This window comes from Cyprinus carpio, chromosome B8 (assembly GCF_018340385.1).
Source record: "Cyprinus carpio isolate SPL01 chromosome B8, ASM1834038v1, whole genome shotgun sequence".
Taxonomy (NCBI): domain Eukaryota; kingdom Metazoa; phylum Chordata; class Actinopteri; order Cypriniformes; family Cyprinidae; genus Cyprinus; species Cyprinus carpio.
The window spans coordinates 9,506,564-9,528,970 of record NC_056604.1 but is presented as its reverse complement, the minus strand read 5'-3'; the positions used below and the strand labels follow the sequence as shown (position 1 = coordinate 9,528,970).

Genomic DNA, 22,407 nt, shown 5'->3' with positions numbered 1-22,407 from the left:
AGCATGGCTCTTTTACAGAGGATTTGTCTGTCTGTTGGAGAGAAGAACACGCCATGATTGTTAGTTAGGGATTTAGAGTTGTAATTTAAGTGCTTACTTCCTTGAAATGGTGATTTTGGTGAGTGGAGAGGTGTGTAGGCTTAGGTCTGTGTTAGCATAAAGATATAATACATTACTGCTGCGCTAAATGTTAACAAAGGCAGAAACCAAAGGCGTGCGTGCAGATATGCATGTGAGGCACAAAGCCAGAGAGCGAGGTCTGCATTAGTGAAGCGCTGTCTGGGTCAGCTGTGATTGTGTTAGACTGAGGCCATCTACCATTAATTTGCCACAGACTGGAGCCTGACTGTAAATGAACCTGGCATTAACATGCTAGATTACATTGGCCTGGTGCTGCCATCCGATTGGTCGTTGTCTCCACCCCCACATCCCGGTCAGTGTCCCGCGTTCATGCTACCCTGCGACCTCAATCCAGCACTGGCACCCTATTGACCTCTTAGAGAGTGGGAGTCCGTCCTGTTTTCCATGTGCAGATTTCCATAAATTAATAGTATTTAGATGTGATACTTGAAGGAACAATTCACCCAAAAAATTACATTCTGTTTCTACATATATTTGATTTAATACAAAAAATATAATGTATTTAATACTAGTATATAATATTATGATTTTACATTTTATATATTAATATTATTAATTTAATATTTTATTTTTACTCTATTTTTACTTTATTTTCGAGGAAGTCTTAAATGCTCACCAAGGCTGCATTTCATTGATGAAATAAAAACAGGAATAGTGTGAAATATTATTACACTTTAAAATAGCTATTGTCTATTTAAATGTATTTTTTTTAAATGCAATTTATTCCTGTGATGCAAAGCTGAATTTTAAGCATCTTTACTCCAGTTTTCAGTGGCACATGATTCTTCAGAAATCATTCTGATTTGCTGATTTTGGATCTTAAGAAACTTTTCTTATGATTATTACAGTAAAAACAAGGTTGTGCTCCTTAATATTTTTGTGAAAACCATGATCATTTTTTTTCAGGATTCTTTGATGTATCGAAAGTTCATAATAACATTTATTTGAAAAAAAAAAAAAACTTTTTATCTAATTACTTTTAAATCGCAAAAGCCTTTTAATGGTACTTTGAAAAATCCACCTTTTGTGTTTCATGGGAGGAAAAATAAACACAAAAATATTTTTTTTGGTTGAACCATTCCTTTATAGGTCTTTAGATACATCTGAATCTCTAGACTTTACTAAAAGATGTGAGAGAAGGAAAAATGGAGGGAAAAAAGAAAGGAAAGAAGTCTTTGTTCTGTTATTCAGATACAGATGCAGTTGCTATGGGAGACAGTGGAAAAAGAAGAACAGAATATTCTAGTGGAAAGTGCAGCTGCTAAAGGGAGAGAGTTAAGGCTGTTATGGTCAGGAATGGTCATCTCTCTCTCTTTCTCTTTCTCTCTAACAGCTGTACTTTCCACCAGAAAAGTCGGCTCTGCTTTTTCCGACCCTGTTCAGGAGACTGTTGGGTGCTGGGCAGTTGTGTGGCGGCTCAACACTGCTATATTCAGGCCTGCTGTTAATAGCTCCCTCTCTATTTCAGTCTCTCCTTCCTGCCGCTGTGGAACAAGAGCGCTCGGGCTAATTAAAACCGACTCACACCCCTGTGCCGCATCCGTATGAGTGGCGCTCAGGTCCGGGTGGGTCAGAGTCAGGAACAGAGGCCATGCATTGTCCCCAGCGTTCCCCGGTGGTCTCCTGCAATCCATAATGGTCCCGGGTTTCCATAACACTTCCGAATGCTTTCATGACTCTCAGCCGGTTATGACCATCGTGTCCCTGTGTGTTCCGACTAGACAGTGCATGCTGGGAAAGCACGCACACGAACGAATTGCCACGGGAGGTGGGGTCATTTAAGTTCGTCCTGTTTTTTGTCATCCACTATTTATGCTATTTTTAACGGCCCCCTTCCGAATGATTTCTTTATTAATAACGCAATTGTTTCTTCGGGCCACAAGCGGGAAACATGGGGCCATTTATTTGTTTTATTTGATTTGGTGTTTACCCAAATCGAATGTAAACGAACCATTGATTTCTCAATTCATGTTGACTGCAAGTATTATGGCGTTACAAAACAGGACAGCGGGGAAAATGGACCATTACGAAACAGATGGAGAGAGACACGGCCACTCAGCCACCGTTTGTCATATTTCTTGTACTTCCTGCTTATAGGAAATGACTAATCACAAATGAGAGTTAAAAAAAGATTGCTTGTCTCTCAGAGTTCTCTAAAATGAACTAATTTTGAAGAGAGAAGATAAAAAAAATGTTCAAAGTAAAGCCAATAAAAAGCACAACCATTAAAAAGGTTTTTTTTTATGTTTTTGAAAGAAATCTCTTATACTCACCAAGTCTTGATTTATTTGAGCAAAAATCTGTAAAAACAGTACTATTATGAAATTAGATTACAATTTAAAAGTTTTTTATTTTACAATTTTTAAAGCGTAATTTATTCCCTTTTGTATAACCACAGTTTTACTACAAATACCATGGTTAAACTATGGCTAGTGTAGGAAGACCATGGTTAATTTGTGATTACTGTGGTTTAACGATAGTAACCATGTTTTTTGGTTTTATTTGTATCAAACCATGGTTAATTTTCATAAGGGTGTAAATAGAAAAAGAAAAAGAAAAAAAAACAGTTTTTTCCATTCATTAGAAATGCTCTCTGCTTGTGTCTGTGCAGGTTTGCTAACAAAATAAGTGGCTGTCATATGTTTTTGAAGGCAGGATTTTAACAGAAGTTAACAGAATTATGGAAATGACCTAAATTGCCAGAATAGTGTCTTTTCAAATCAACTGTTGAGATGCTCCAGGCCTCTCAGACAAAAAAAAAAAAAAAAAAAAGAGTGATAGAGAAGAGGAGAGAAAGTGAGAATAGTTGGGTGAGCTACAAAAATAACTGGATTACCAAGTCAAAAAGACAACCCACACACGTTCTTGTCTGAACTGGCTAGTTAAGCATCAGTCAGTGCCACACACACTCGTCCTCATCTCCTAAAGCAATCCCTCTTTCATTTCCCTTCTCATTTTCCCCCCTTCCATTTCTTTCAAGAGTTTGTGACCTCTGAATCTCCCTGAATGAGTGTGTGTGTAGGCCATGTTTCCTATTCTGTGCGAGCGTGTGTTTGTTTTGGCGCTTCTCTCGGTCCGTCACATGTACAGACATGTGCGTTTGACTCTGCAGAGATTATCGAAATACCTCGCACTGTTCCACTGCCCCCAAGTAACACTGAGCACCAGTGTGAGTTTGAGACCCCCGTCCCAGGCCAGCTGTCTGGAAACAGGACATTCCTGCACACACATACAGATTCACACACAGTTATTAATAAGAGTCCACGCTGGAACTAAAAACCAATGAGTTGTCCAACAACTGACTAGTCGGTTTCTGAGTTTGACTAGTTATCTAGATTTTTTTGTCTTCTATATATTTATAGATTTTGAAAATGTCACTATGCACATCGCTTGAATTCAAATGGCCTGTCACCAAGCCTAACCTGCTCCCTCTCTCCTTCTTTCTGTCTGTCTTTCCTCTCCTTCGTATGAGGAATGAGAGAAATCTCTCTCTTAGACTCTTTCTGTCTCGCTATGGTTGACTTTATGAGGTCATAAACGCAGGAATTTTCCGGTGAGGCTCTCTGAATATTTTTATGAGCACACTCACGATGGCGGCTCCTTTGACAGCGCTGAAAGGCAGTCATTAAAAAGAGAGCGAGAAAAGAAGGCAGAAGGGAAAAACGAGTCCTGGCTGAAAGAGGCTTCTCTCCTGAGGGGGTTTAAACTGTCACAGCGTTTGAACTTTGCTAGAAATGACTGCCATCTGCAAAACTGGAAAGCAAGTTCACCACTGTCTCACACTCTGAGGAAATTTTGTAATCAGTGACAGAATCAGTATTGTCAATATTTTTTTAAGTATTAGTAGTAGTAGTGTAAGGGCATATTTTTGCTAATTATTTTATTTTATTTTATTTTATTTTATTTGTTATTGTTTTATTTTAATATTTAAATATTATTATATTTAAATATTATTATATTTAAATATATAATATATAATATAATATAATATAATATAATATAATATAATATAATATAATATAATATAATATAATATAATATCAAATTATTATTCCCAGATAAAGCCATCAATGTATCTGTAATAATTTTGTTTATCCATAATAAAAATAATTAACGCTGTTGAAAAAAAAAAGATTCTAGAAAATATTTATACAAATATGTATATATTATTTATAAAATATTTATTTATAAAAAGATTTCTAATGGTTTAATATACAATTCTTGATGTACAGTACAGACCAAAAGTTTGGAAACATTACTATTTTTAATGTTTTTGAAAGAAGTTTCTTCTGCTCATCAAGCCTGCATTTATTTGATCAAAAATACAGAATAAAATGTAATATTGTGATATATTATTACAATTTAAAATAATTGTTTTTAAATTTATTATACTTCAAATTATCATTTATTTCTGTGATGCAAAGCTGAATTTTTAGGATCATTATCACATGATCCTTTAGAAATCATTCTAATATGATGATTCATTATCAAAGTTGGAAACAGTTCTGCTGCTTAATATTTTTTCAGAACATGTGATACTTTTTTAGGATACTTTGATGAATAAAAAGTCAAAAAAAAAAAAAAAGAGCTATGTTTTTTAAAATATAAATATTTTGTAATAACAATATACACTACTGGTCAGTAATTTGGGGTCAGTAATTTTTTTTCTTTTTTTTTTTTTAAATAAAATCAATACTTTTATTCAGCAAGGATGTGTTAAATTGATAAAAAAGTGATAGTAAAGAAAATATATTATTAAAATATATATTATTAGAATTTTTTTTATTTTAAATAAATGCAGTTATTTTTAACCTTTTATTCATCAAATATATTAGACAGCAGAACTGTTTCCAACACTCATAATAAATCAGAATATTAGAATGATTTCTAAATGATCATGTGATAGACTGGATGTAACATGTGACACTGAAGGCTGGAGTAATGATGCTGAAAATTCAGCTTTGCATCACAGGAATAAATTATTTTTTAAAAGTATATTCAAATAGAAAACTATTATTTTAAGTTGTATTAATATTTCACAATATTACTGTTTTTTTCTGTATTTTTGATCAAATAAATGCAGGCTTGATGAGCAGAAGAAACTTCTTTCAAAAACATTAAAAATAGTAATGTTTCCAAACTTTTGGTCTGTACTGTATATTTGATGTATCATGAATTAAAAAAAAACAATAACAGACAAAACCTTTTAGATTTATGATATTGGTTATTATATTGGCTATTGGCTATCAAAAAAAAAAAAAAAGAAGCTGCTTCTAACAAGAGATTAGAGATCTGGCTATTAGTAGACATGAGGTAAGACATGGTAGAAGAAAGCAACATGCACACAGTCATAGATCAATAAGTGTCCATTAGGGTCCAGCCTCAGCAATTTCAACAACTTTTGAAAAACATTGAAATGTGATTATCCTGCTCTTAGATGCTTTTAACTTTGAGAGTAAATGAGTCATAGATTTATGCTTCTCTCTGGATTCTTCTCTTTCCTCCCCACGTCTGCATGCACCCAGGGGCTCTCTTGCTCTCTCACTCGCTCTCTCTCTGTCGTTCTTTATCTATATATATATCTCCCTCGCTTTCTACTGCCGTACATTGTTGGTTAAATTCACAGCTTCTAATTTTGAATAAAGTTTGTTTTGCAGATTGGAACATTGAATGGGTTTTTTACTACTGTGAGGTGTGTGATGATGACCGTCGTAAAAAAGCAGGACATGTACCGTCTTTCCTGTACTACGAAATTGCCCCTGTGTGTCCGAAGGGAACAGGGTCTACTGCGTTCCCACACAAGCTGTTGCCAAAGCAAATTTGGAGAGGAAGTGGAACCCTATCCCTCCTCTCTGGTGTGACCAAGTTTAGAAAACACCAGGTTTATGTGTATGTGTGTGTGTTTCTAGTTGAATATGCAAGCAAGCAGCTGCACAGAACGCCTCACTTTTGATGTGGTTTCATGTGTGCAGCGGCGTTTGTGTGCTGCTCTGTGGTTTTGAGTCTGGAAATGAAGTCTGTGCTGGACCGTGCATGTGCGATTGCAGGGGATGGTCCTTATTTAGTTGCTTTGCCTTATTGTGGTGCACTTGTGAGTGTTGTGCGGCTTTGTTATGTCTGGAGTCACTGGACTCTTCCAGGAAGCACAACCTCAAAACACACACCATAGGCACTAATGACAGGCCTGAGTCCTCGGCCGAGACCTTTGTCTGACAATGTACAGCAAAATATTTTTACCCACCATGCAATCTGAGTCCTAAAAATAGCCCAGACGTGATGTGTCATTCTGTATTGTGCCCATTGATCATTCAGATTTTTGAATGGATTTTGAATGCAGTGTCAAAAAAAGTAAATAATAATTTATTAAAATTTTTATAGCAATATTATTAAAATATATGAATATAAATAAAAATGTATTATAAATGATAATAATAATTCAGTAATTTATTTTTATATATATATATAAAAAATATAATTTAATTTGTTTTATTCTAAATATATATATATATATGTATATATAAAATATTTGTATTAAAAATTAACACATTAATGAATTGTATTAGTTCAAAAATATAATTTAATTTGTTTTTGTTTTTTCTTTGATAATAAAGATCTACAATTATTCTAAGCGAAAAGCCTTGAATGCAAAACAAAAACATGTCTTGTATATATGTCAGTGTTATTTATATACTATTATAATACTTAATATAAAACTTAGGTTTTGAGTTATCTATTTATGGTTATAAATGATCTGGTATTTATATGGTTTTAAATTATCTGTTTTTTACTTTAGTTCAAATTTTAGTCATTTTGTTTTTGCCTTTTTTATATTATTATTTTATTATATTTCTGTATAGCTTTAATTTTTATTTTAGCTTTTAGTAATTTTAGTACTTCAGCTTAAACTTATTCCAATTTCCATTTAAGTTTTTAATTTTAGTAAATACATTTTTGTCATTTTATTTTTTTTTGGTGTTAATTTTTATTTTAGTCTTTGTTAATTTTAGTACTTCAGCTTAAACTCTTAATTTTCATTTTCGTTTTTGTTAACAATAGCAACACTGATATACAGTATGATATAAGCAACAACAACAAATGTTTGCAAAAAAAAAGTTCAATTGATGAACCTAGTTGAAACCGTATTCTATGTGAATGCACTGTAGATTGAATCTACAGATAAACAAACACGATTAAATGCAAAAGTGTCGCAAGAGTCTCTGAAACATCTAATAGTCTGGGAAAGTGAGAAAAACGCTGTGAACATCTGTATGTGTTTGCTGGCAAAGTTAGGGAGGTGTTTTGTCTAGCAGTGTGTTGTACAGACACAACATTCCTAATGAACTGGGTACTCGCCCAGAGAGTGAACGCATGAGAGAGAAAACCACTCGTTTCACAGTTTCACTTTACACCTCTACCTCCCCAAAAGCCAGATTTCTCAGAGAACAACACGTGTTTAACACCAATCGAACCGTATTCCTTTGGGAATAATTATTACCACACAACAGCATCTGTGAAGCCCAAATGCTTTTGCATACGTCTTTGAGATGCCTGTTGCAAAGAAAGTCCATACCTAGAATTGCCAGTCTTTCTAATTGAAGTTAAATGAGAGATTTCACTTTTGATCATCTCAACGTCTGGACAAAATGTACTTAAATACAACATTGTGGACCATGTAGATCATGTTTTGTCTGACACCTGTACGGTTAAGGTTTCTGTGGTCACTGCCTGGTGAGAAATATGACAACCCATTTGAAGACTGCAAGAGACGGAGGGAGAGAGGGAGAGCTGCGCTCTGCTAGTTTTACAGGAAGTTCCTCCCTTCCGGCTGAGGCCTGCAGCTCAGCTCAAGGGGAGGCCATGTTCAGGTCAGAGAGAGGGTGGAGTATAGCTTGCACACACTGACGCTCTCACAAAACAAAAAACTGGTTTGCTTTTTTGGCGTTCACACTTGCATGGATATACAAGCTTGTCACACGAGCTTCTAAAAAAACCTGTCTCATAGTCTCAATCTGTCTCACAGTTAAATAGCAACATTCATCAATCAAACCTGTCTGTGGAGAACTTCACAGATGGGAACAAGCCACGCCGTGGTAGTCACAACTAAATTTCAATTTGTTTTAAAAACTCAAAAAATTCTAAAGCATCTATTTACGAATCTAATCGTCTAATCTAATGTTAAAACATTTTATGTTGATAAATTTAAATACATTTTATATTTAATAAATGAAATTGTAAAATATGTTTTTTTTTTTTACAATGAACTATATTATTTGAAAAGTTTGGTTGTTTGTTTTAAATATTAATGCTAATATGAATATTATTATTTATTAATAATAGTATTTTATTATTTATTTTTAGACACCATGAGGTAAAATATTAATAAAAATAAAAATAAAAATATAATATAAATAACTTAATAATCACAAAAATTCCAATATTAAATATTAAACATAATAATTAATATTAACCAAAGTAAAATAAAATAAAAAACTTACTATTATATTTATTGTTTAAATAGTTTTTTGGTAAATTACTTGAATAGTTCAGTTGTTTGTTTTGAATGTTAATACTAATATTATTATTAACATAAATCAATTAAAATTCATTTTTAATAATATTATTTTATTTCTAATTTTAGACACAATGTAAAGTCTATGAAAACATTAACATCAATGTTCCTATTTTTCTTAGGCTTCACATTGTCCCTTACCTGTGGTAAAAACACTTTCATTTTTTTTGGCTTATTGCTTTATTTAAGCAGTAACCCAGAGAGACCTTAGGAAGATGTTTACATTGCCGGCGTCACATGGGGAAGTTTCTGTCAGTCATGTTTGTTTGGAATGCAATTGCTTGTTTAGGAGGGAAATCCTGCAATCTGTGCCACAGGAAACACAGGACTAGACTGGGAGGGGTGGCATTATGAGGACATCGAGACAGGAGAGACGATTTAGCAACTCCATTAGCTTGTTTAGTAGGTTAATTGTGTGTAATGTGGCAAGAAGTGAACGTTTGTGTGGGTGTTCAGCCCTTCGAAATACATTTCCTTTGTCATCCCTCAATGCGGGCAACAAAAAACCTTCTAGCAAAAACCTTTCTTCAATTCTCACACCAATGTGCAAGGCAGAATGTGTGTGTTTGTGTGTGTGTGTGTGTGTGTGTGTGTGTGTGTGTGTGTGTGTGTGTGTGTGTGTGTGGCACCCCGCCCTTCCTCAGACACCTGCGGTTTTAAACTGCTTTGTAGAAACTTGTCCATCCTGTGTACTCCTGTTTTTAGTGTGCATGAGACTTATTTAGTCCAGTGCCAGAATTACCATGACGAAAGCAAGGTGTGAGATTCCTCAGAAAGACAAAAAGAGATCATGTATTTGTGCATTTTTCAGAGCTGAGCTCACATCCAATTATGTCTCTCGCATGCTGCGGCATCCTGCTTCTTATCAAAAGGTGTGATTTCCTGTCTGCATGTCTCACAGTGCTTTGGATGTCTGTCTACAGCATCCTTTCTGTCACATAACACACACACACACACACACACACACACACACATACTAAGATGCTGCATGGGTTGGTGCCGTTTTTGTACCCGTAAGCACATTGTTTGATGTGAGAATGGAGACTGTGGACAAGTTTAAAAGGGGGTATTAAAATTGGGCCCCTTTGCTGCCCATCAGATGAAAGAAAGAGGAAGCAATGACTGTGAAAAGACAGACTGATAGACAGAGACTCTAATATACAAAGTAGAAGATAGAAATAGGAGCATTATTTAAAGATCTCTGTCTTTCCTCGGGTCATGTCTCAAATGCAGCTCTTCTTAAGCTGCACACTTTAGTGGCTGTCAGGTAGTAATCTGATATTAAATCCGAATCTTGGCTTCTCTATATAGTATCTGTTTGGCTTTATCTTTATATAGTCTTTATGTACTCATATATTTACCTGTAGTGTGATGTATGTGATGTAACCCCACAGGCTGTCCAGTCAATGACAGAGTTCTGGTGTGGGCCAAGGATGTTATTTATAGGTCATTTCCTCTCTGCTGCAGTGTGGCCTGACTATGGTCATCTGACTGTCTGCAGTTAGCATGGTCTTATAAGGATGCTCCCTAGAGCCTAGAATACTGCAAGTGCATTGATTACAATTATATAATGTTGTGATGCGTTAATTGACTTGTTTGTCTATTCACTGGCATTTAAAAAAATCAAAGGAGCTTTACATTATTTTACACTACTGTTTGTGTGTGTGTGTGTGTGTGTGTGTGTGTGTATATATATAAATACAAAAAAAAATATATATATATATATATATATATATATATGTATATATAATACGTATTTTTAATATGCATAATAATATGTATAATATATATTGTTATTTTTATTTTATTGATAAAAATATGAATTCTATATATAATTAAATATATATATATAAATGAACTGTTATTTATTAATATATCTAAATTATTTATTAATATTTTTATAAGGTATGTATTTTTTATTTTAAATAAGTGTGTGTATAATGAAAATTGGGTCTAGTGGCTCTTATGCTTTTCTAACCAGATCCCATTCTCCATCTTTTTCTAGTACAAGTTTTTTTTTTCTATATGTAAGCACCCTAGGCAAGTGATGTACCCGGACGCCAAAACCTAGCCCAGATCAGGGAAGATTTCCCAGATTTGGTGCCTTTATGTCAGAGGTCTAATCCATGAATAAACACAGGCACGTGGCAAGTGACTGTTTTCGGGGTCATATAATCATGCTCTGCTGCTGGAAATTCACCACGCCCAAGCAGATCGGCCTGCCGAATGAGGTCATACGTGATGCAATCATTCATGTATGCAAACAGCGTGTTCTTTTGCGTGAATGACCCTCTTTTCACTCTGAAAGTAATTGACTCCCCCACTGTGTTTATTCAAAAACAAAACATTTTGCATCTCTGACTGGAAAAAAAGAGACTTTAACATGAAGCTCTCTCAGCGTATGATTGGCTAACTGTGTCAGGCCTTCCAGACACAATGTGCAACCCAGTTGGAAGCATCTTACCCAGAAGCCCTTGCTGCCAGGCCAGTTAGGGCACTAGGCCGGGATGCTGCAGTTTGTCAGCTGGGTTTCTCTCACATTCCCACGAGAAGGCCTTCTCGAAAATAGCTCTCGCAAAGTCCACCAGACACCACATTTACAGCCGGAGGCTGATACCGCTTGTCCAGTTATTGTGCATTATTTTAGCATTTAAACATTTGGGGTTTGTGTTAATAAGCAAGAAATGTGTGGGTGGCGCACACCACAGGTTTTCTGGAGTAAATGAGAGTGTAGAAAAGGAAGGTCAGTGTATTTTAGGGATTATACTGCAGTCAGTGAGGAATTCAGCATGAGTGAGGTCATAAGTGACAGAACTAAACAAATACTGCCTTGACATACATTTGCACTCGCGTATTCACCTGGCAACATGAAAGCAGATGGTTCTGTCAACCTATTGAGCATCTGAACAATACATCCAACCTTTTCCTTCCATCATACACACGCGCAGTTTCACATAGTGTCAACACTCATACTAAATTTAACGTTCACAGTTATAGTCCTCACATACGTTCCTTTTGCACCTGTCTCCTGCAGTTCACAGCTCTGTCTGAAGTGATAGACACTCTAGCGCAGCTCTCGTTTAATGTGACCGACTGCTTGCATTGATCCTACTATTACTGTACTGTAGTTTACCGAGGGCATCTGAACGCCTGACTAGACGATACGAAGTGCACTGAAACGAACGCAAATGCATGAAATGTAGCAAATCAGAATGATGATGACTTCATTTTTCTTCATATTGAGCAATGCTCATTGTTTCTGTCTCTTTTTGGCTGTCTTTTCTTCCCTCTCTAGGCGTCTGATCCCATTCCTGCCAAGAAGTCCAAACACGATGACTTTCCAGCACAGTCGCCCTCAGGAGACAAAGACAAGCAACCTGATTGGCTACGATCCCTCTCTGCATCAGCCAATAAGGTTACAAAGCTTTTTTTATTTTTTTGCTGGTGGATACATGTGATTAGTTGTATGAAAGTACAGAGTTCAGATAATTATAAATGTATCTGTGTATTAATATTGTACAAGTCTGTTTATGAAACTTGTCCGTTCCTAAGAAGATTTTTGGAGCCAAGCAACTGTTTTCTTGCCACAGAGAATCAGATTCTTCTGAAACAAAATCTCAACCCAAAATAACTGATGATGTTCTTTTGAAAAAATCAATTCTCCTAAAATGAAGAGAGCCTGCAAATAGGCTCGCATAGTTCTCTGATTTCAAGCAAACACAGTGACCTCAGTGTACTTGTACTGCTGGTCATTCTTCAAGCTGATTTTATTTCTCTCTCTCACTTTTAAATGTTAAATTCAAGAGACTTTCAGCAAGCAAAGAAAAATTCATGCTCTCCGTGCAGATGGTCTCTGTTCTCTGTGTTCATGTTCAGATGCATTATGATTGTGTTCTCAACTGTGAAAAACTATATGTAACACAACAGGCGTCTTTTAACATCTCTCTGTCTTGCTGCAGGGGCTCAACTGCATCCAGCCCAGACAGAGACCATCTGCCTTCAGGCCATGGTCTCCAAACATCTCTGTTGGTGATAAGGAGGGAGGCGGCAGGCCTGCTAGCATGTTACGTGACAGGTAAACAATACGAATAAATATTATATGGCACTCTGAAATACTTGCTTCTGATTGGTCAATACTCACATCATATTAGCATATAATAGTTATTTATTTAATATGTCATATTTGCATATAATAGTTATTTATTTAATATATCATTTAAATGATGTTCATTTTATTGATAATGTACCACAACCTGCCCTCACCATAATTTCATTGTGCAATCCTCATTTTATATATAAAAAAACAAATGATCTAGTGCACAAAGATTGTAAAAGTAACCTTTAGAAAGGGTGTGCATATGTTCATTAGTGTGAAACCAGCAAGTTAGTCATGCTCGGCTGCGGTTTTTCTAAAGTAAATCAGCATAAGATTTGGATCTTCTCTACAGAGCAACATGATGCAAGCCCATTGGCCATTGATTGTTTAGATATATGTGGTTTTAACTTTACCATCATAACTAAAGAGGGTTTGGGTGAGTCATGCATTGAGCCCAGATAGGTTTCTTGAAACCATTTGCAACAGTCGTTGTTCTCTCCCCACCCTTCGTTTGTGGGTTGCAGAGATGCTTTTTCCTGTCAACCTGCCATTTGGTTTGGATTACTCATTACTAAATCACCCGTACTCTTTAAGATGATGTTAGGTAATGCCATTACAACAAGCAGCAGCCTGTAGTGCATCATTTGTGAACTGTTACTAAAAATTAGCATCACTGCATATACGTGGCCTGCTCACTCACTCCATATCCTCTTCTGCAGCTTCTACAACTACAAGAGCCTGGAGAGTGCCGTGGCCCCCAATGTAGCTCTGACACCCCTCCAGAAAGGAGGACAGGCCTCTCCCACTGCCCCGAGCAGTTCACACCCGCATGGGGCGGAAAGCGAAGGTGCCAACCGCGGGAGGAAGAGGAGGCTGACAGGTGAGACCCACCCCAGCCCACAGCCCTGCCCCTCGGCCACTGCCAGCAAGCCCCTGCCGCCCTCTCAGGAGGAGCGAGACTCGGACGTGGAGGTGGAAGTGGAGAGCCGTGAGGATTGTGAGTACATGACGCACCTTTTCACTGTCACTCCACCTCATTAAAGGAATGTTCCAGGTTCAAAGCATGTTAAGCTTTATTGACAGCACAAAATTAGGTTAGACTTTCATGCTGTGATACCTACCTTAGATCAATGGTGACAGTTGATACAGTTGTTACTTTTATTTAGCAAGACCGCACTGAAAAGATCAAAAGTGATTTTTACATGTCTATTTCAAATGAAGCACAACTTTTTTCAAGATTAATCATAATAAAAGGAAGAAATGTTTCTTGAGCACCAAATCTGCATATTAGAATGATTTCTGACAGATCATGTGACACTAAAGACTGAAGTAATGGCTAATGAAAATCGACAGGAATAAATTACCTCATTTAAAACTGTTTTTATATAAATAACAGTACATAATTTATACAAATAAATGCAATGTGTAGTATCACAGAAAATAATTTAGACTTTGGAAAATGATCTGAAATAGTTTTACAGTAATGCAATCACAATAGAATTCTATGGCGCAAAATACACACTGTTTAGACAGTAAAACACAAGTCTTAACATTGTATGTGTTACATTGTAATGAAGGAATGCTACATTCCTGACACATTTGAAGAGCTATTTGGAATAATAGTGTTTTAGCTGTGACCCTCGACTTTGTCGCTCCATTGTGAAACAAAAATACTTGTTTAAATACATTAAGATTTTGTTCACACTTCATTTGCACAGTTCATTTTCAGTCAACCTTGAGCGCTCTGGAGAGAGGTGGATTAGAACGGTAACAGCTCTTGTGAGAATGCGGCAGAAAATCAATGAGGGTTCTTTCGTTCCTCATCCTTTGCTGCTCATTTTAAAGCACATTTTGTGTGTTTGACAGGTGCTTGAAAAAACTGTCTGACATACAAACCAGTGACGCCCACATAGTCTGATCCACCACTTAATTATGTCTCTTCTCTATCTTTTTTTTTTTGTTTGTTTTTTTTCAGTTACCTCATCGCTTTCCTCACTCTCCTCCCCATCTTTTACATCCTCGAGCTCTGCTAAGGACTTGAGCTCTCCCTCCGGCCCCGGAGCCACCTTACCAGCAGTTCTGATGCCAGCCAGCGGGCCCCCTGAATGTCCCCTGGTGTCCGGAGGGGAGGGACATGCCATGACGAACCTGGAGTCAGAGCTGGAGACGCTGAGGCAGGCACTTGACAATGGACTGGACTCAAAAGAGTCAAAGGAAAAGTTTCTACACGAGATAGTGAAGATGAGGGTAAAACAGGAAGAGAAGCTGGGATCCGCCTTACAGGCCAAACGGGGCCTCCTGCAGGTACACACATACACAGACACTGATTCATGAAACAGGATTTAAAAAAATTATTAAAAAAAAATCCATTCTTACGTAAATCACTGAATGTAATTAACAATTAATGTAAGAATGGGTTTACAAAACAGCACACTGGAGGTTTCATTTCATCTTGGCAATGACGAATCATACATGTGATGTTGAACTTTCACTGAATATATTTATAAAGCCATATATTAATTATATAGAATTTTAAAAATATTCTGTTTATATATAATAATTTATAAGTTCTTTATTATAATATATTCATTACCTTTATTACTTCTTTATTATAAGATATATTATTTATTATTTATTTTATCAACAGCATTGGGACCATAATTTTATAAATATAATTATGATTATATTTTAATTAATTGTTATAATTATGTTATTTTATATATATTTGTTTGTTTTGTTTTGTTTTCCCGAATATATATTGCCATCATTCACAGCACTAAATTGTTTCGTACACTATTTCACCCATAAATGAAATATTAAACATAAATTAAATTAAAAGGGTGCAACCTCTTTTCAGCTGTGTAATGCAACACAATTCTTGAAAAATTCAGACCAGCTTGCCATTCAATTATGGCTAAAACATACTTTTTTTTTTTTTTTTTAAATTAGACACTCCTCTATGTAAAAGAAACAGACCATTTTGTAAACAAAACATTCTTACATAAATTATTGCAGTAAACTCAGTGGGAAATATATATATTTATATAATATATCACATTTATTAACAGAGAGAGTAATTATCAGTTTATTCTCATGCCTCCCACAGGAGCTCGAGTTTCTCCGTGTTGCTAAGAAGGAGAAGCTCCGTGAAGCAACCGAGGCAAAGAGGAACCTACGCAAGGAAATTGAGCGTCTGCGTGTTGAAAGCGAGAGGAAAATGAGAGAGGCCAATGAGTCACGCATACGGCTGAAGAGAGAGCTGGAGCAGGCCAGACAGCTACGAGTGTGTGACAAGGGCTGTGAGGCCGGCCGTCTGCGAGCCAAGTACTCTGCACAGGTAAGTTTAAACACATTCATACATTCACTGTTACCAAGATAAGCGTTTAAAGATATGGGCTAGTAACCGAAAGGTCATGGTTCAAAGGTGTGATTCAGAACTATTATGCCTTTAAGCAAGACACTAAACCACAGATTGTTCCCAGTGTGACTGTCCCTGTGCTATAAATGTCCTGGAAGTGGCTTAGGACAAACAAGTGTCTGTTTTATGAAGAGTAATCTAAGGAATGCTAAGATTGATGTAACATGACACCCCACCCACACACACTTTCAGATGAACTCTCAGACTGGGTGTGGCCTCACAAGTCTGATGAGATATGTTTCATTTCTCAGAAGGAAACAGAGTAACTTCCTGTCAGAGTTGTGTGTTTCAGACTAAACAAGAGAGAGAGATCACTAAGTTTGCCTGGCTGTGTTTGTGTATTTCTATGTCAGTGTTTAACTACAATCATGCAAACTTTTTGAAAAAGTAGTTAAAGTAGTGCTACACTACAAGCTACTAGCAGAACTTTACTACATGGATTAACGTGCCCCTATTATGCCTTTTTGAATATTTCCTTTCATGCAGTGTGTCATGTAACTGTATTTGAACATAAACTATTTGCAAAGTTGTGAATCAGACAGTGCATGATAAATAAAGTTGAAGTCTATCAAAAAAAAGAGACGGCTCACAATCGCCTAAACGAGTCGTCAAGAGTTACGAATCGTTACGGCTCTACGTCACGAACCAACACATTTGCATAATGTCTGCCCACGTTCTACATCACCAACTTGCCCGTGTTGGTAACATCATGTCGACGCTGTATCCTATGCTGTGAAAGTAAATTTGTTTTATCACATCTTATAATTACCACAAACCTTTTAACACTTGACACTTACCACTGAGAAATGTCCTGCTCTAGTTGTGCTTACGAATCAGTCTCTTGTCAATCAGTCAGTTTAACCGTTGCATCATCAGACTCCGGCTCGAATTGGTAAGGTACAATCGATACCATATTTTCTATGTATTGACAAGTCTCCAGGGCTGTCATTCTGTCATGGCAATGGGCGTTTCGTTTTCGACACGTGCTGAATGCGGTAGACCAATCCAGAGCCAATCTCTCTACGGCTCTGGACCAATCACAAAGGACTGTGTCATCTGACCAATCACTGCAAGCATGTAAACCTGTTTTAGGAGACTCATAAAACAATATAAGCAACCTTAAAAATGACATAATAGGGGCACTTTAATTAAATTTAAAACTATCAATATCAGATAATATAAGTTATTTTTTACAAGTAGAACAACATCGCACCAAAACAATGAGGTTCTCAGTTAAGGTGACAGCATTAAATTGTAAAATGTTTTTAAAAAAGTACAAAAGCAAAAAAGTACATGATTTGCTGCTAATTTGTGGCCACTTTATTCATTTTTTTATCATCTTTATATGGTATATTTTCAGATTGAAGACCTGCAAGTAAAGTTGCAACATGCCGAGGCAGACCGAGAGCAGCTGAGAGCCGATCTGATTCAAGAGCGGGAGGCAAGGGAGCACCTGGAGAGAGTGGTCAAGGAGCTGCAGGAACAGCTGTGGCCCAAAAGCCCCAGCAAGAACGGCACAGACACACCAACCCCACCCGCCAAAGACTCCCACTAATCCTCTATCTCTTGACTCAACCCAATCCACATCAACGCCGCCCTGATTGACAGCACCAACCGCCCAATCATGTCAACTAGCATGCGGGTGAGCCCTGCCCACCTGCCTCTTAGCCAGCGCAAACCCGGAGGTATCCTGAACGTTTTTTTGATAGACTTCAGACACATTTTTGAAAAAGTTTTACTTCGAGAGCACTGAAATGCACCTCGCCTCCAACAAGATGTAAAAAAAAAAAAAAAGGAAGAAGAAAAAAGCTAAAGTTCAATCGGAAAGGAAGAAGCCAATAGCACAAAAGCTAACTGTGCCTGAAACTGAATACATTTTGAAATGAAGACTTTTCTATGACAAACAAATTGGTGATAATGACGCAAAATTTTACTTAGCAATTTTTAAGCATGCTGTCCGCCCCACGTTGTTATCGAAGAGACAAGGACTCATCATCATCCCATCAGTAATTCCTGTTTCCTTTTTCTTCTCTCTTTCGTTTTGAGGAACTAAGATGAAAATCACATTGTAATAAGCTATTTAAGAGACTTGATAGTGAGTGTGGATAAAAAAAAAAAAAAACCTTCAGCGAATTATCAGAGCCTCAAATTTCCCCCTTTTTCATGTACATACATGTCATGCTGGTTAAAAGAAGCCATGGAGACAAATGGTTACACACACTTTTATCTTTAACAATGGTAAAGAGATACTGGTCAGGAGAGCGTTGAAGGGCTTTGGAGAGCTAGAGGTGGAGTAGCTCAGCCCTGTTGAAAGGGAGAGATATTTGTATTCAAGTAAGTGTTTTGATCAAGCCTGAGCACTTTCTTTTAATGGCAAACAAATGTCGGCGGATCTTAAGATCGTGGTCAGTGTGGAATTGGAGGTTTGCGGCTCGTGCTCTCTGTGAGGGTTTGGGTTTTCTTCTCATCACACACGCGTACAGCTTCTCCGTGGGCTGAGGTGCTGACAACCTGCCCGGCTCAAAAACGTGGGCGGCCATTTTTGGGAATTAACCTAAAGCATAAAACATACAGCTTCTAGGGCAGGAGGTGTCTTGTGATCAAGAACCACAAATTGTTCTTTTTAAGTAAATTATAATATGTAAATATGAAAATGTTTCTTTTCTTTTTTTTTTCTTTTTTTTTTACTTTACAATAATGAATCGCACTTTGTCATTACAAAATACTGTCTAAATGCATTACGCTCCCACACTCTCCCACACATTTATCTCAGAGTTTTTAGTATTCCTAAGTATAAAATTTAAATAAACATTTTGTTAATTATATGCAGTTCTAATAAATGCAATGTAATCATGTTTAAGACAAACCATTGTAAATATAAAAAAAAAAAAAAAAAGGTTCTACATGCTTGCTTGCTGAAATGTGGTCGGCGCACACAGCCGTTCCCTCAATCTGACTTTAATTCAACATTTATCATAGTTATCGATATATGATTATAATCGTTGCTAAAGTGTTATTGTTACTGTCTTGGATTCCTACAGGTTTTGAACGGTTCCGAATCAAATTTAAAATCGTTCAGAATGAATAGGACACGCAAAGTGTCATGCATTGGTTAAAGTGTGTCTACATATCAATGCAGGTGCTCCTCTCAGCTGTGAGCATGAGCGTATTACTGTGTAGAAAACAAGATGAGCATGGATAAACGAATGAAAGAAAGTTTAGACGGTTTAATAAATGCATCTTTAAGTGCTCACACACTTAGCTGAGATAGATTTTGTTGAAAATACATATATTTTATAAGTGATTTATATACATTGGGTACAATGCAATCAGAATGTATGTTATGTTTTTGCTCTTTTCATTTTGCTGTTGTTGTTGTTATAACGGATGTTTTTTCATATTGTGTGAATATTTTATTGCTTATGTTCCTTCGTTCAATAGCAAGCTTATGTAATTTCTTTCATATGCATGGAATTTAAAAGAAAAAGATAAAGTCTGCCATTCATATATTCATTATTGGGCATTAAAACTGTATATGTACGTTTTTTATTGTGTTATGCAATATAAAGCAATTTTAATCTTGTTTTTAACTACAAAGGAAAACAAAACCCTCTTAACAATAAATTTCAGCTCTTAACAATCTTAAACGCAACATTAACAGCACTACTCTTGGGCTTAATACAAACCTTATGTGCATATGCAATGCTGGAGACCCTCAAGTGCCTGTCTTTGGGCCCTTGGGGTTCCAGAAGAGGAACAATTATCGAGCCCGTTTCCATGGTGGCTGACTGTAAGGCGCATTGAACTGCTTCAGACAGCGGTCAGACGGTGAGAACGGGACGTCCCATTTGCACTGTCATTTGGGGGAGCCTCTTTGGCTTGCCCCTTTTTGCCAGAATGAACTTGACTATCATTGCTTAAGAGCAAGCCGCAGCTTATTTGATAGGTTTTAATGCCAGTTTGTCAGTATTCCTTTGTTGTTGTCTTTTTCTTTTTCTTCTTCAAAAATCGATGAATAATTAAATAAAAGAAAAATGCATAGCAGAGTTTAATGCTCCAATTGCCACTGGTAAAGAAGAATTTAAATCTTATACTAAGATAGCTTTTAAATGTATGTCGGAATAAATAAACTCTTTTCTTTCTCAGTTTTTAAGGAATAAAAAATATATTTAAGAGGTTACTTTTTCTATAGATGTAAAAAGAGCCTTTGAAATGATATACATTGCCCTGACCTGTACATTGCAGGCTACGGGGAAGATACTAAATGGGGGTCTAAAGGAAGCTCAGTGTCTTAACAGTAGCAAGAGGCTGTGCGTTTTTACAGACCAAAAAAAAAAGAATAAAAAAAATTAAAAATCTTTCCGATGAGGTTTTGTAGTTGTTTTTACACGCAAATTGATATGTGTAGTTTACTTTGTTCGCGGTTTTCTATAAAAAAAGGGAGAAATTGAACACAGAGGCTCCTTTGCTCCCAATATAATACTAAAAATGTGGATTTTTTTTCTAAAAGAGCCATTTTTTGCTAACAAAAAAAGATCTAAAATAGCAATAACGACATAACATCACCGATAAATGAGCAGGATTAGCCAGTCTGATGATGAAAGTACAAATTCACCAATGTATATAGCCAGTTTCTTTTCATTTTACAAAAATTGTATCATAAATGTATATTGTGTTTCTTTCTCTTTTTTTTCAGAATGAGAAAAAAACCTTACATAATAGTTGTTATATTTTATGTTGTGTTTTTACAAACAAAAAGAAAGAAAATGTTTTAAAAACTATTTCATAGGTTGTATTCCCAATGCAAGCATATTCAGTCCTTTATTCTGCTTTTTTTGTGCTAAAAAAAATTATAGTATGTTCAGTAAAATCGTTATGGTAAATGCATTTTTTCTGTTATCAATGTTTTGTTACGTTCAGCTAAATATCACATACTTCAGTTCTGGTTGAATCAGACATTCATATTCTTATTTTAACAATCTGTTCTCCTTTTTTCATGCCGATATATCTTCTTAGCCCTTCACTGCTGCTATAACAATATACTATAAACTTTGCAACTCTTGAAAAATATTTTTATGTAAGAGATTAATGTATGCTTTTTTCTTCTACTGATGCCGCTTATATGCTTGGATCTGGCCAATTTATCCCTCTTAGATGTTCCCTTTATCCCCTCACATGGACTATAATGTAAGATAGAGAGCTCTATGAGATTAGAGTTGAAAGTAATTCGGCTTATATACTGCAGTGTCAGGATGTACAGTGTATAGACCCATAATCAAAAATAAAGTTGTTTGTCCAGAAATCTTTTGTTCTGTTTGTTATTTCAGTCTCGGTGGAACAGCATCTTTATTTATTTTCCTCTGAAATAACTAACCTTTTCACTGCACCTTCACTTACAAGTGTCTCTAGACATACCTTAATTTAATGTTATAAGTTCAGGAGAAACATTCTTTCTGCCGCATACAACGTTTTGATCCTTCAAAGAAAATTTGTTTACCTGTTCCCATTTTTTTCTGTCTTGTTGCTCCTGCTTTACAGGTGAAATGAAGATCTAAGGTAGCGCTCTTGTCATTGACTGTAATAGTGGCTCACATAAGCCAATGAATCAGATCTATAAAGCTTGCTGATTAATAATGCAGGAAGCACCTTTGTAGTACACTGTCTACCTTTAAGATGAGCTACTACAGCTGAATAGAGAAATAAAAAAAATCTTTCCTTTTATCTAAATGTAGGGGAAAAAATCATTAAAGCTTTTTATATATATATATATACATATATATCCAGACTTTTCCTATTTAAATGTAACACATAAAATGTGACCATATAATTAGTTAATATATCATTAATTAATAATTGCTATGTTTAATATAATGAAATCATTTTCCATGAAAATAGTTGTAAAATATTGCAGAAAATTTTTTTTTTTTAATTAATCAAAAATAATTTATGGCCATAAAACAGACACACCAGAATTACTACTAGATGAAGAACAACAGTAAACTGAAAAAAAAAAAAAAATGGTGTAGAAACAATTTTCACTCAGAAATTGAAAATGAAAAGAATTGGCAAGTATCACGTTGAATTAAACATGAAATTTTGAAGTAGAAAAACTGAAATAGTGTTTTCTTAAAAAACACACCAAAAATATTCAAAATACAAAACAAAAAAAAAAAAAAAAAAAAT

General features: G+C 35.8%; 1 protein-coding gene across 1 annotated transcript in view; it reads left to right on the top strand.

The window, feature by feature from the left end:
- LOC109094962 (ski oncogene-like) overlaps positions 1-21,526 on the top strand; it is a 69,787-nt gene extending 48,261 nt beyond the window's left edge. Inside the window, exons 2-7 of the mRNA XM_042729618.1 lie at positions 12,006-12,125; positions 12,670-12,785; positions 13,526-13,803; positions 14,782-15,110; positions 15,913-16,143; positions 17,585-21,526. Of these exons, the coding sequence (XP_042585552.1) occupies positions 12,006-12,125; positions 12,670-12,785; positions 13,526-13,803; positions 14,782-15,110; positions 15,913-16,143; positions 17,585-17,779 (1,269 nt within the window). The 3' untranslated portion in view covers positions 17,780-21,526. The remainder of the gene's footprint in view (positions 1-12,005; positions 12,126-12,669; positions 12,786-13,525; positions 13,804-14,781; positions 15,111-15,912; positions 16,144-17,584) is intronic.
- Positions 21,527-22,407: the final 881 nt, after the last annotated feature.